The 15,265-nt window shown below is 44.6% G+C and overlaps 1 protein-coding gene across 1 annotated transcript in view; it reads left to right on the forward strand.

The window, feature by feature from the left end:
- The first annotated feature begins 655 nt into the window (after window positions 1–655).
- The window catches only part of LOC107218408 (extracellular serine/threonine protein CG31145), a 48,355-nt gene continuing 33,745 nt past the window's right edge, over window positions 656–15,265 (forward strand). Inside the window, exon 1 of the mRNA XM_046731389.1 lies at window positions 656–3,288. Within this exon, the coding sequence (XP_046587345.1) occupies window positions 2,786–3,288 (503 nt within the window). The 5' untranslated portion in view covers window positions 656–2,785. The remainder of the gene's footprint in view (window positions 3,289–15,265) is intronic.

The following is a 15,265-nucleotide window of genomic DNA, read 5'->3' on the forward strand; positions in this document are numbered from 1 at the left end:
ATATCTTGAATCGTGGGCTCCCGGAATTCTTGTGCACTTTTTAACGATAACTGTTGGGTGATAACCACAAAGATGCGAGCGAACGGCAGTTAGGCACTATTTGTGTACATACGTACCTTGTAAATAGAGATTTTATGTGTTGCTATCTGGGGTATTTGAGTACAGGGCGGCGAAAATGGAGATGAAGAGGTTTCCGTCTTCCACCAGCGTCGCGAATGCCTTCCTCCAAGTTTTTTCTATTTACTCCTCGCCAGTTTATTATATGCGATTCAACTAACTATCCTTATTTTTTATTTATTTTTCAGAGAATAGTCTCCGCGACGAGGATCCAGGTAACGAGTTGAGCTGACAATGAGCTGCAGCGAGGAGGCGACGAGATAAACGAAACTTTCATACAGGATTACAATTCTCCGGTAATAATCAACCGATCTAAAAAGGCTGACCAAGTGCATTTCCGCGCATTCCAAAGATTCTAATTTAAAACTAAAAGAATTTGAAAAGAAAATAATATATATACGGATGAAAAGTGTCATATGTTGAATTTTCACGATACAATATAATCGAAAAGTTAACGAAACGAAGAAAAAAACACGAGCCGAACGTGCAATATCGTAAAAGGTACTTTGGTGAATATAATTTCCCCGACAGTTTATAGGCTTGTTACGGTGTTACGTTGGTGATTAATCTGGATAAAGAAGAATGTCACGAAAGTGGTTCAAACGTAGCGAGAGTACAGTCAGACCACCAGACATACCGAGATAGCCTTTCGAGCTTGGAGGAAATAGCCAATTCGGTGGTTGTCAAAGACGGGGAGTCGAAGTCCGCAGGATGCGGGAAGAGTAGAAGAAGGCTAAAGCTGAGCTTGAGCGACAGGATAAAACCGTCGAAGAGGATAGTGGTCAGCAAAGGCGATCGTCCCGAGAGATCAGTGGATTGTGAGTTAGTTTCGTCGGTGCCAAGGGACGAGGGGGTGGACAAGGTTGACAGACTGAGCGTGAACCACGAAGCCCAGAGGGCGGCGAAGTTGTCGAGGAACGATTCGTTCCTTAAGCGTCTCGTCAAGTCGTCGAGAGAGAACATTGCCGAGGGTTGCGAAAGGCTCGTGAGGAACATCCAGAAGAGTCCGCTGCTCCTCCGGAGAAAGCTGCTTTCCAGCAAGAGTTCCGACAGCTTGGGAAGCGTCCAGAGCGAGGAACGTCCAGTGGCTCCTCTCAGGAGGAAAAGATCGCGGAAAAGACCCCTCGGCGATCAAGGGCTGACCAGAAACTCGTTGAGGCGTTCGAATTGGCTCAAGGTGCAGAAGGCAAATCGCGAGGCTAAGGAGCAGGGAAGGGAGACAGAGGAAAATCATCATCCGGACCGAGGACCGGAACCGGAGAAGCCGTCCTCGGCCGGGGCCAGTCCGAGGCTTCCGAGACCGGAAACGCCGATAACCGGTGGATCGAGGCTGTTTCGGGAAGTCGAGAGTCATACCAGCTCGAAAAGCGTGTCCGTAGAGGACGTTGACGAGCTTATAAGGTCCGAAGACAACTTCAGACTTCTCGAAGAGCGCGCATTGCTTCGCAGGAGGTTGGAGAAGTTCGGGAGAAACGAGCTTGTCCCTGATTTCTGCGTTGGGAGAACTGGTAGTCAGGAGACCTTGGAACGCCAGAACGTTCCTGCCGTACGGTCGAGATTGTCCGACCAAATTCGGTCCAGCATTCCTGGCGGTGAGGCCAGGAGGTCGACTCTTCGGACACCGGAGGTTAGTCGGAGAAATTTCGAAGGGTTGAACTCGGGTTCGCAAATATTTGAGGAATTGAGATCGGGCGAGGAGGATTTGGTCCGAGCAAAGGGACGCGGGGGAGCCGCTGCAGCGGGCAAGTTGAAATCTTCTCCGCCGCCAGAAGACGCCTTGTCGTTTCAGAGGCCACGGGAACGTTTGATTCGCGATAACCCCGAGGTCTTTGATAACGACGTTAGACTCCAGTCGACACGGGCTAGCAGTCGTTCGTCGCCGTCCAAGGCAGAAAACGAATTTTTAGTTAAGCGAATAAAATGCAGAGTTGCAGAATTCAACAGTTGCACGAACACCAAGGAACGCGACTGCGGTGGGGAGTCGGCTTCTTCGGATCGGTTTCCAGTCTTACTTTACACGGAAACTTCCGTCAGCGAGGAAGACACTCGACCCGCTGATCACCTTTCCTCACTTTGCGCCGATAATCCGAAGCCAGCACCCGGTGACCGGATTCCTTCGAAGGAAGGTAACCCCTTAAGAGTTGAGAGGGAAGTAGAAGAAGGAGAAGAGGGGGTTGAGATATCGTTGAGCGGAGACTTTAACGAGGAAAGGAAACCGTCGGTATCTTCGAACGACGACTCAAAGTTTAGCTTGGACTTTAGTTTCGGCCCTGTCAACTCGACGACGGGTCGTAGCAACAGAAGTGCGTCGAACGAGACCATAGACTGGGAGGTTTTACTGGATAGGAGTGAATTTAGCGAGCTTAACTCGCCCCTGCAGACACGTCGAGCTTCGATAGATTCGCGGAGTATCGGTAATAGTTCAAGTTCCGTTTTATCATCCGGCGAAAAGGGCGTCGAGTGCCTCTGCGAACCTGATTTGGACTTGGCTCGTGTGTTTAAGAGTGGTGAAAATAAGTTTAGTGAAAAATTAGTGTCCGTCGAGGTGGTGGAATCGGGTCGATCGGCGTCACCTTCCGAACGTAATTCCTCTTCTACTTCGTCTTCCGAAGACGGTTTCGAGTCCGGCGATATAGCGCCGATTTACAACGGTAAAGACAAAGTTCCTATGTCTAGGCTGACCAAAGATTCAATCATGAAGATAACCATCAGGATGATCAGGCTTCGGGAGAGGTTCATCCTCGGTCTTAGCGCTTTTGCAATTCTCTTCACGCTCCTCCTCGTCGTCGACCTTCAGATGGACCTCGGGTACAGCGGACATCATTTGGTTCCGAGTCACGGTAGGGTTAGAATAGGCGATGATCCGGATCAAGAAACTGTCTACAATAGCTTCCGGAGGAAGTTCTTGCAGCGGCCAAACGCCAGCAAGGAAATATCGAGCTTCGACGCCGCTGGAACCGCCCAGTCCTCCAAGGGTGACAAGACGCCCTCCGAAAATGCACTGAAATCGGTGAAGTCCGATAAGCCGGAGGTTCACGACGACTTCGCTGACCTCGTCGACATCGCCGAAAACGGCTACAACGTGAACGTCGACGATGGCGTAGTCAGGATCAGCGGCGAGGACTACAGCCACAATCCCACCATCGGCAGTCTCAATCACATTCAACCAAAGTGAGTAGAACCATGATTACGATCTTTTTTCGTAGGCATTTGTTGGTGGGTGTGAACTGTTTCACTCGTCACATCGTTCGAGAAGAAACATCTTGCGATGTACAATATTCCTTCAAACTGAATTTCCTAGGTTTTGCGACCGAGCATTGGTGTTTGCGTCTTACGACCGTCTTTACTTTGACTGCCGCTAGTTATACGACACGGCTCGCGAGTCCGTCTCACCTGAATTTTACCTGATTATACTCGAAAGGGCTAATAAACTGGGACAATAAGATTTTCTTATGAATAAAACTCCCTCGAGACGCTCCAGTCCTTCAGGACTATCTAATTTCAAATGCCAGGACAGAGGGAAAAACGTATCTCGCCTCTTCTCCTCGCGACGGTAGTGATTTTTTTCCGGAATGTAGCGAATCTCGTTACACATTTTCGACCTTGAGGTTCTGGTCCAGATGAGCCTGTCCCAATGACAGAAATCAGAAACAGTGATACCGGAATGAAATGGTGTGGGATGGCACGGAACGGAGGAGGCAAGCCACTGAGGTAAGGCGAGCCGAGTGCCGCCACGAGCCCAAGAGATACGGATGAGAGTTACGCGGAACACCAAGACCATTTAATCCTAAGTTATAACTTTAAACCCTCGTTTTAAGATATCCGGGTGAACCTTCTGGATTCGGGACTGAGGATTCAGGATCCAGGGTTCAGGGACGCTCTCCTGGGAGTGGAACGGGACCCGGGAGCATCGCCACGTGTAACCAAACTTCAACCGGCGTTTTATCGTTCGGTAATATAGTGCAGATTTGCGGAGCCATGGAGAACTGGGCTTGACGTTAGATAACAGGCTGCTCCTTGTCCACCCTCCTCCCCCAAAAACTCACCAGATTTATCATTTTCTCGCGTCGGAAATCCACCGGATTTAATTCAATCCTAACCCAAGAATCGTGTAGTCTAATTCGTGCCGTACCTCGTCCTCTGTATATAATTACCCGGTGAAAAAACCGTTTATACCCAGTGATGAGTAAATCAATGCTCCATTAGCTGTCGTTTGCGTATTAAAAAAAAATCCATCATCCCCAACTCGTTCTCGTTGACCAGTGATTGGCACATCAAACGTTTCGATGGCACTCGATATTCCGAACAAAGTATTCAGGCTACCAACGCGTTAGTCGCGGGTACAGTTGCGGAATACCAAATTCGTAAATAAGTAGTACGCGTGATGAAGGTCGATCGGTCGGTCGGTCGGTCGGTTGGTTTGTTGTAGTATAATTGGCAATTCCCTCTGTCACAGCTACGCAAACTTCCGGCGATGTTCTGCGTATTTCGATAATTCGCTGAATTGTTTTTGGGGTGTGAAATTATGCAATCGGAGGACCGATGACACCCTGTGCAACTCATTATATGCTCGCCAGTGGTTCTGGAAATGCCCTTGAATTTTGCTTGTCCTTCAAAAGTCCTGAAAACTATCTTTGAATTTTCTTGTGTCCTGGAAATATATTTTTAATGTCCTTGAATAATCTGAAAATGTCCTAGAAATCTCCTTGAATTTGTTACGGATTTTTTACTGGACACCACGTCATAATACACCGATGTATATTATGTATTTAATAGCTCGGCGAGGTGTTGAAAAAGAGGAAAAAAAGTTTGGCAAGTATCTGAACAGTTTTGCCGACTATTCGGACTCTTGCTCATTACGTCGCTGGTACCGAAATGAAAAAAGTGTTTCACTGAATGCTCCGAGGAGGTAACACTTAATGGCAACCATTGAAGAACTATTACTTTTTTTTTTATTCTCTTTTACTTTTCTTTGCACGACTCATTTTCTCGGCCCGGCGATGAAAGAGAATAAGAAGGAGAAGAAGAAGAAGAAGAAGAAGAAGGACTCGTTTTCATCGGGGTTGAAGCCCCTCGGCGTCTCTGGTTCGTAGAAATTTCAAGGGCGTAAGGACAAAGATCCTGATCCCGTCTGACTGGGTGTCTCGATCCTCGCTTCGCGGTTCGTGTTGATCGCGTTGATCTCAGGCCAAGTGTACAGGTATACGTAGACGGTATAATATATATCCTGTTATAATTTCGCAACGGTTTGCGGCTACGCAGCGCGTCTCTATCCGTGCCCAAGTTACGATAATACGCAGTGGGGTAAGCGACACCGGAAGACCTTGCCAATTGGTTCTTAATCGCGATGACAGTCACGCGCAGACGGGGTTCTCAATTAGCTCCGCATTAATAGCCTGAGTATCGAAGGTAATAAATCGTAAGCGAAAGGGACCAGTTTCGGATAAAAGGTGACATTTTTTTTATCCATATCATCAGAGCTTCAACATCACGTGCGTCAATTGACTCCCCTCGTGATTCACTGTGATTCATCGTGTTTAAAAGCTCCTCAATGCCGACAAATATAGGAATGATGTAAGCGTAGTAGTTTAGCGACACGTACTTACTAAACGTCGTAGTTTCCAGATATTAATTGTAAAAAGGACAGGACGACCAGTGACTGGGTACTTAACATTGGAACTATCATACCAGTAAAAATTACTTATCTTACAATTTTATTTTAAAAATTCTACTTCATGTTGAACTTTCGTTTTTTTCCCAATCATGTAATGACATTTACAACAATACCTAAAGCAGTAATGTAGTGAATTTTATTTTTGTCTTATTAGACTGGTCTTACAATTTCATTTGAAAGCTTGTACTTTATGTTGCATTTTACCCCGGTAGTTCTAGTGTTAAACATTTCATTCGTTAATATCACGTTGAAGTTAGTGACGTTACCGTAAAGATTCATGGTGATGAAAAACCGTTATTCCCTGATTTTAGAATTGTTCGAAATTTAGTGTAATTGTAATAAAACAAAACATACTCATATTTTGCAGTCTTAATTCATTGAAAAACACTGTGAAAACAAGAAAACAGTGATTTTTTCTCTAATGTTTCATTACGATAACGTTACTAACTTCAACCTCGTTCATTCGCCCTTATGGGATGATCGAAATTTTAGAACCGGTGTGGTCGGGCAAAACTAACTCTTCGTATATACCCTCGGTCAGATCAGGTTTGAAATAACGTTAGCTAACGACATTTCCGGGTAAAGAGATGCCGTCAAGTTGAATCGCAAGTGTCTCAATTACCGGACAGGCTGAAAGCAGGATACGCTGGATCTCTGCTTGGGGAGTAGACTGTATTGTTTCTGAATATGCGAGCCTGCCACAATGCCGTAATATCCCACAAGACTATGGGATGAGAGATGACACAGTGCCGTAACCATAGACGGGTCACAGAGCGTTGCACTGGGGGATCGACTTCCCTCGTTTGTTCGGAAATAATTTACGAGTAGCTTTCTGCTCCGTTATCGTCCTCCAGCTAGTCCCGTCTACGTAGCCGTCAGAGGCGTGCTCTCTTAGACGAAGAAGCGTTGAAGATCGGATGACTTACGTAGGATGCAACGAGAGGCGATATCCTTCGTTACATTTATGGTTCTAAGAATCTCTTAAGTCGACATAAAAAAATGGAAGTAAATGAAAATTGAATTTAACGACTTCCAATTTGTCCCGACAAACAACCATAACTGTTGGGAAATCGCTGCCTCCACGGTCACCTGACTCGATTCTCTTGCACGCGTTATTCGTGGAGGTGGTTGCGGAGTTGCAATGCGGTTAAACCTGTCTCACTCGATATAAACGAGTGGTTATAATTTGTTGTGCATAAACAGGACCTGCGGCGCCGTCTCAGTGTGTTATAGTGTCATTTGAGCGGACTGTAAACAGTTTATTATACCTACTACCAACGATTAGCATCTTCTCGTGTGTTTTGAAAAGCGTAAAGGAGATCGACGCCTCAATTTTAATTTAATCGCCAAAATGTGTTTCGTAAAACAAACCAGTTTCGAGTCAAGAATTATAGATACGGTTTAACTTACCACTGGATGATACGAGTCTAGGGTAATGAAATTGAATAGACTTTCTTCTTAAGAAATGCATCTCTGTTTTCCAGAGCATAACATTAACTGCAGTCTTGTCCCGTTTCTGAAACGGTGCGGATAGTACTCGTTAAGCTGTAATCTTGCCCGTGGATGTATTAACGGGTGGGAAACCGCACGGAGCGTTGAAACACGATCGCGTTTCTCGATGCGAAAAATATCCCGACTCACCACCAGAAACAGCTTCGTTCTGCGTCGTAGAGTCGTCGCATGTACAGGTATACCTTATAACGCCTCGCAAATAGGGAAGCTGGGATTTGTAGACATACATGAATGGGTGAAAACGAGTTCGTAGAATGAAGAATGTCGCTCGGGTTTTCAACCGGCCGTGACGTAAGACGAAGCGTGAACCCACACCTCACCAGTCGCGGTGTTCAAAGAGCCTTCACGACGTCGATGATCGTCTATTCGTCATCGAATAGACGACTTGCTTCCACCGTACGGCTTGTCTACCATATATCCGCCTGAATGAACAGACCGGAGGATTGCACGACCCGCTCGTGTTTTTTTTTTTTCGCCATTTAACGACACCACTTGAACACCATTGCAACCCACGTGCGCATTAGTCCCATTACAGTCAATTTTTATCTGACTATAAACCTTGCCGGAAGCTCGAGATACAGTGTATGTATCTACGTCACACGCGGTGTATCTCGGACCCATTAGAGTCATCTCGCTCAGCCGTGACTCGTACATCGCGTTATAGTCGCTTTTCAAGCCGCTCTCCGTCTTTTCCAACTTCACATTGGTGTGTTAATGCAATTTGACGCGAAACGTGGAGGTACGTTTGGCTTTTGGTACGTTGCAGTGGCGTGGTAGCTTTGATGTAACGAGATTCGTTGGCAGTGTTTGAAGGCCGGTAGATACTCTCAACGGTGGTCTAAAAAACAGGTTTATTTCATATTGTAACACCTGTAGAACCTTTATCGGAAACAGCTGAATGAATTTATCTGCACTCGGTGGATTTTCGTTATGCATTGTGCACGGGTTTGCCAGCCGACGACGTTTCGCACTGTGCAGTGCGGTGTGTTGAGTCAGGGAATTGCTGGAATCGCTGTTGTTTCACTGCAATCGCATTACGCTAGAGCTAACAAAACCCCACGGCGCGTGTCGGTGTGAACTTTGACACCGTGGTGGGGTCAACGAGTAATCGCGCACGCGTAGCAAATTCGCTTATCACGGAGGCATTTGTTGTACCGTTTTCTATCTTTTATAAACCTGGACGGCTGAAGCGTACTGTGTCCGTTCTCTGACCTGCATCCACGCGTACGATATCCTCACGATGCTTCGTCATGATGTTTCTCTCCTTGTTCGCCTTTGCCCGCGGAGCGAAGAGGGCAGGAAGTAGTCAAGGACGCGTGTCACAATTATTATTGCTAAATCTGCAAACTGAATAATGCATAGTTGCCTGCGCGTTTGTGAGTCTAATGAGAATTGTTCTCAATTTTAGTCATGTGAAATTCTGTGAGGATGAAGTTAGTTACGTTACTGCAACAATGCATGTTTAGAGGACATCGTTACTTCACGCCTCTAGGAGCGTCTGAAATTTTGTAGACCATGATAAACGGGAATGATTTTATTCCTGACGTTTCAATCACCTTGACGTTACTAACTTGAGCCTCCTAAAATCCATTCCTCGGAAACTCAACTAACAACGTAGTTAAAAGTCGGTCTTAGATTTTGTGTTCTTCTCATTTCTATGGTGAATCTTTCAAAACGTTCGATTTAATCTGATCGTAGAGTCGAAAAATTGTTAATAGCTTACAAAAAATTGAGAGCCGGTAGATTTTGCCGGAAGTCAGGCACGCTAGTGACTAAACTAATCTAAACGCACATGAAGAAGATTTTTGGTAAAAATCGTGTAGCGACGAAGCCGAGCTCCAGTTCCTTGCGTAACAAACCCGACCGTGAATACCTGAGTGAAATTAAGGGAAAGTCAAAATACCAAACGAAGAGGGCAGAGAGCTAGGCACGCTTAACAACCGAGCTGTCTATTGTTTTTCCACTTCGTTAGCTCCTAAATAAAATAATTTGGTATTCCCTGAGGGGCTGAAAACGTCTCTAAAGAGAATTTCCCTCTGGCCTCTTGTATTCGGAGTAGTACCTACTTCATCTTCGCTCGCTTCAACTACCCGCCGGTTTCTCCTCGAAGATCTTACCTCGAATTCAGTTTCTGAGTATCGCTACTTTACAAGTCACAAAGTATCCGTGAGATTTTCACTTGTAATGTTTATCCGAGGAATTTAATTGCGCTGAAATTTCGAAACACCGGTTAAATTTTGACGAAAAAATTTTCACACCTTCGAAATTACGTATTATATGTATACATACACGTATATACGCGCATGTTCAATTATACCCACGTAAGATTGATCCGTAGCAAATTAGTCTACACACCTGGCGAAAGCTCCGTAAGATAAGGGGAGAGGCGAGACAGCGAGAGAGAGAGAGAGAGAGAGAGAGAGAGATATAGAGGGGCGAACGTTTTCGCAAGATCTCAATATTATCTCGTGCTTCTCAAGAGGAAAACCGCTCGCTCCTGAGAAGAGGAGGGTTGATGAGATAGAGAAGGGGACCTTAAAGCTGACATACTGATTTACGTCACACCGCCGCTCCGCGCTGCAAATGTCAGCCTCATCCTCACTCGTCTTACTCTTATCCCGAGGAAGATCCGAATCCAAAAATTTTTCGACCTTCTTGTACTCCGACTGTTTCAAGCAAGCTGGATCAAAAGCTCGCCACAAGAGGCTTTGGAGACACCATTAATCAGGGCATCCGTACTTTCTCTCAAGAGGACTTTTCTCCCAGACACCTAAGCAGATTTATATACGCGGTACACGGTGCGTCCTTCTTTCCTCACTGGTTTTTGGTAGGAATTATCGTTTGATATAGAATAATTATGCAACTGCACCTGAATATTTCATGAAAAAGTGAGAACAGGATGGAAGTTTATCAATTTTAATTCAATAGCCATTCAGCTCGAAGTAAGAGTTTCAAAAGTTGCGGGGTTTTTACACCAAAGTCGAGTTAGCGGTTGGGCAAACTGCAAAATCGCTTATGGATACCTTCTTCCTGGACATCAATTCTTACGGTTCTTGCTCCAATGAAAAACGAGGTTAGTGTATCTAGTGGAATTTAAAAAAAGATGCATCAATGTATCCAGAAAATCAGATGATAATTCACGTGTCCTTTTATAATGTTCACCAGACACCAACTTGGTTTTTCATCCGATCGAGAACCACGTGGACCAGTTCAGTCCATGCCTCGAAACAATTCACACGTTTCAAAAAGACCCGTTTACGCGTTTCAGCTGGTTCTAATTTAGGGATCAGTGACTATCAGTTTGAAGGTTGTATTCCGGAATTGAAACTGACCGATGCGAGCCGACAATCCTTGTATAACCGCATCCTACAAACACACACAAGCACGTAAACATGAAGGCAACAATGCGCCGCATGGGGAATTGCGTTTCCATACACCAACCCGAAGGCAGTCTATGTGTCATACCGGACTGATGCCGTCTATGATACGAGCGGAACAGTGCACAAGTGCAATGTACTTCACGAAGTCCTAGACCTGGTCGGTATTCAGCTTGCAAATCCACTGGGGAACTGCAGGCTGAATCATAGTCTCGTCGATTTGACGAAGCGTGTGGATGCGAATTGACTGATAATATTAGCAGTCCAGATTAACCGTGAAACCGAGATACTCTTATCGCCGTTTAGCAACCCCCATCAGCTGTTTTCGGTCTTCGGTGAGAATAAACCCACGCGTTACTTCGTCTCATTTTGCCACATTGGGAGTGCTGAAAATTTTTCTTTTTTCAAATTTAGGTACCTACAGTAAGACGCATGAATGACTTGATCTTCTGGCTAACTTGTTTTCGGTCCGAAACAAAATGCGAGTACAATTTCATACGGATTATGTGACAACGATCGACGATGCAGAAGATGACGTGAGAAAATGGGATGCATTGTCGCATAATTCGTAAGAAGGTTAAGGCATTTGTGCATTTTACTTTACGTACAGAGCGAATTGCTAACGACTGAACGGTTCAATGCGCATGCGCTAAAACTCGAGAGCACGAGAAATTGTTTCGTCACGGCTACCAACATTCTGAAGTACAGATGACGGTTCGCCGCGATTTATATAACCTGAAAAACGTTGGTCACCCCGACAAAACAATTGCTATCGCTCTCAGATTGCAGCGCATGCGCATTAAACCGTTCAGTTGTTACCAATTCACTCCGTATATATGTGCCTGACGTTATACTCGGTCAGTCGGTACTGTTTCTGATGGAATTGCTGGTCGCCCGTTGCGCAGGACAGTCGACAGATTGTCGCTTGTTGATTGTTCGTTATCTGGACAGACGAACACGCATGGTCTGGTCCTATGCATAGGCGAGGCATTCACAATCGGAGTCTGTAGGGCTGGTATCAGCTCTCGATGATAGAAGATAGAGGAGAGTAAATTTGACGCTCTCCAGTCACGCTTTAGAATCACGATTCACACCGTGACTCATACCGAGCCTAAATATTCCGTGCATCGTATTTTGTTACCCAATGCGAGCTTTCGCGGTTGAAACTTTTTTTCCTCCCCTCTTTCTATCACTCTTCTTATACCTTTTTTTTTTTTTTTTTCTTTACTCCGTCGGCGACCATCGTCCGAAACAAGTCGCCTCGCGCTTTAAGCCATAGTGGAAAGCTCTTTGGACCTTAGAATCCGGCCGTGTCAACATCGCCCTGCACGATTAAGACAAAAAACGAGTCAAATATTTGACCAAAGGCTGTGACCACCTTTTCGACGTAGATAGCCTATCTTTAAAGTTCCACCAACCAGCTCCAACGGCTGACCCGTCAAACTCCACCCCTTTTTATCTCTCTCTCTCTGTCTCGATCTCTTTCTATCCGATTCGCAAGAATCGCGGAACTATCGGAATACCATCGTTTAGGGTGGCAGACCTGATCACACCGCGCGACGAATTTACCGACTCCGGAACACACTCGAGGGAAAGACTCAGACGATACGTCCAAGATTCAGCCACCGTAAATCCGTGGGGAAGACGCGGTGCAGCAGCGAGCTTGCACGTCTCGTACCGATCTAAAATTCGTGCCTCTTGAACAAGGGAAGATGATATTCGCAACTGGAGAATGAAAGTAAATAGGTATATAAGGTGTGTAAAAAAAAGGGCAGGTGTTCTTTTCTCGAGGATGGATGGGGGGGGGGGGGGGGGGGGGGGGGGTAAACATATGTTTACGAATTCGCGACCGCTTTGTAACGAAAGACGTGGAAAAAATAACAATCAAGACAGCACCTGAACCTCCTGAATTCTCATACTCGTGCGAATTTCATCCTACGTTATTCAACTATTCCGCTACAATAGGAGGAAAAATTGGAGCGAGATGAAATCGTGGCATGGATGATAAAATTTAGGCATATTATACGCAAAATGAAGGGAAAAAAAGAAATGAAATGAAAAATAAATGTCGCGGAATTTGCGGTCGGCGACGTTCTCGGCTGACCCGTGTATTTACGGGTATACGTATACATACGGCGAATAAAATATAAGCTTAATTTGCACATCTGACTGTATATTATTATATTCCCATCCTGCATGTGGAAATAAATAACGCTGCATGGCTGAACTTCGAACCGCTGACGGAGTTGAGAGTGTAACTCGAGTCGTCCGCACTGCGTGGTTTCATTTGGAGTTTGTGGAGCGGTGAGATTAAAAGTTAATCTCAAACGGACGTATTTTCATTAAAATTATTATTCAACCTCTGCGTAATGCATTGCATATATTACAGTAGCACAGGAAACAACTCGCTTGTCAGTTTCATTTTTGTTTTTTTACGAACCGATCATTGCTTGGATATTTATTCGTCGAGATTGAAATTCGCTAGGATAAATCGCTCATTTTTCAAATACATGATACTCGGAGAAAAGATCATCTCGTCAATATTTCGCTAACTAGAATCCTTCCGAATCATTTCCGAGACGTAAAACGACGAGTTTTTTTTAAAGGGCTCCTTACGTTTGCCCCATAATCGAACTTTGGAAAATTTTATTCAATAGACAAATTGCGTGTTACAGACAATTTCGAACCCCCCCCCCCGTTTTATTTACCCCTGTAAAAACGAAAGCTTGGTAATGAAAATACTGGGATATTTCGTGTACCGCGAATACAGTTTGAATCCAGCGATCCATGCGTGGCAGCATTTTAGGGCTGATCGTCAATCGGCACTGATTTAATCATGGCCTAGATCGACTCGTGGAAGAATCAAGCCTGCACTGTGTTTGCGGGTGTCGATAGTACAAACGGTGGGTCAGAACGTTGAATATTGACGGGGGTCGTACATCATATTTTGACAAGCCCACCGTTCCCCGTTCAGCTGATGCTGGTTAATTACACTCGGCTCGTCCGGGTAGGGAGGAAAAATTTTCACCCACGGTGCGTCGTCGCTCCGTCATTTCGATAAATTTCAGCCCTCAATTCTCCCCCGTCCCAGATTTCAGCAGGAAGTGCGCAAATGAGTCGGCATAGGCGAGTCTCGATTTCGGTGTCGTAAATTTTTCCACATTTACGTGTATGAGCGTAATTTTTTATTTATTTTTTTTTTTTAATTTTTTTATTTTTCCTTTTTATCGGTTTTCATTTCAAAGTCGTACAAAGACCGCGACGATGAAAAAAGTCGTCGCGGTTGTGACGCGGGGGAAAAAAAAAAAATAAGAGGGACAAAAATTAGGTCTGCCACGAATTCATATTGCAAAAACGATTTATTTCCACGGTGACGACGAGATGTCTATAACTCGAGTAAGACCACGTGCATCCATGGCTTGTCCGTGATTTATCACGCCTACATGGAGTGTTTCTTTTTTTGTCATTTTTTGTACACTCCGCGGTGTATCGTTTTTGAATGAAAAACGAGCGGCGAGAATTTTGAAAAATCTCTCGACACACGTCGCAGTTAATGATTCGATAAATAATATTACATCGGCAATAGTAATCCACTCGTGAAAGACGAAAGAAAACGTGTTTCATTTTTTTTTCTTTTTGTTTTTTTTTTTTTTTTTCTTTTCCTTTCCATACAATTCGTCAAAAAGAACGCTGTTGGAAAATTCCAAACGTGTGAGATTATTCGAAACTTGTGTCTTTTGAAACGTTTGGCTTGTTTCAAAGAACAAGAACGTGTTATTCAGTTAAAAATTTTCCAAAATATCGTGTAAAAAATTTCCGTACAATAATCGCTCGTTTGGAATTTTTCCTCTATACCTATGCGTTATTTATTAACAGCGAGTTGAAACGAAACGTGGAACCGTCCTTCAATTCGACGAATCAAGTGGCTGATCAACGGCGCCTGCCAATTTGTGTCGTGAAAAAAAAGGAGGAGGGAAGAAAAAAAAAAAATAAAAACCTAACACTGCTAACGAGCCGCTGCTGTGCAACCGATCGTCAAAGGGTTGGAAAGAAGAACCCTCGAATCAATTCAGTAGTCACTGATTTACTTACTTCATGCACGCGTACGATCTATGCTGTAGCACTTGATATATTTTCATGTGAGCAAATATCGTCAGGATAATAATTATTGTCCCTGGGACTTCGGCACCATCATCATCATCATCATCATCATCATCATCATCACGCGTGTATGAGTTGTTTCTACTACATAGGGTTGAATCACGCGGCTTGCATGTGTTTGATATGTGATAGATGGATAACGTCTGTCAATTCCATCGGAATTGTTGCTTGAGTCGATTTTTCCATCTAGGACGTTCGTAGTTTATACCGATCAGTGAATGCTCTCGTAAATCGAAGTCATAAATTTTATGTAGGCACATGCGCGGAATTGTTTATTTTCTTACGAAAAAAATTTCTATTCACCCACCTCGCGAATAAAAAAGAAAAAAAAAAAAACGAAGGAAATGCGTCTTTTAACGGTCGTCGCAGGGATTTATAAGATACTTGTTAGAAATCTGGTCTCGATTTGGAACGAAAAAAAAAG

This window comes from Neodiprion lecontei, chromosome 2 (genome assembly GCF_021901455.1).
Source record: "Neodiprion lecontei isolate iyNeoLeco1 chromosome 2, iyNeoLeco1.1, whole genome shotgun sequence".
Classification (NCBI taxonomy): Eukaryota; Metazoa; Arthropoda; class Insecta; order Hymenoptera; family Diprionidae; genus Neodiprion; species Neodiprion lecontei.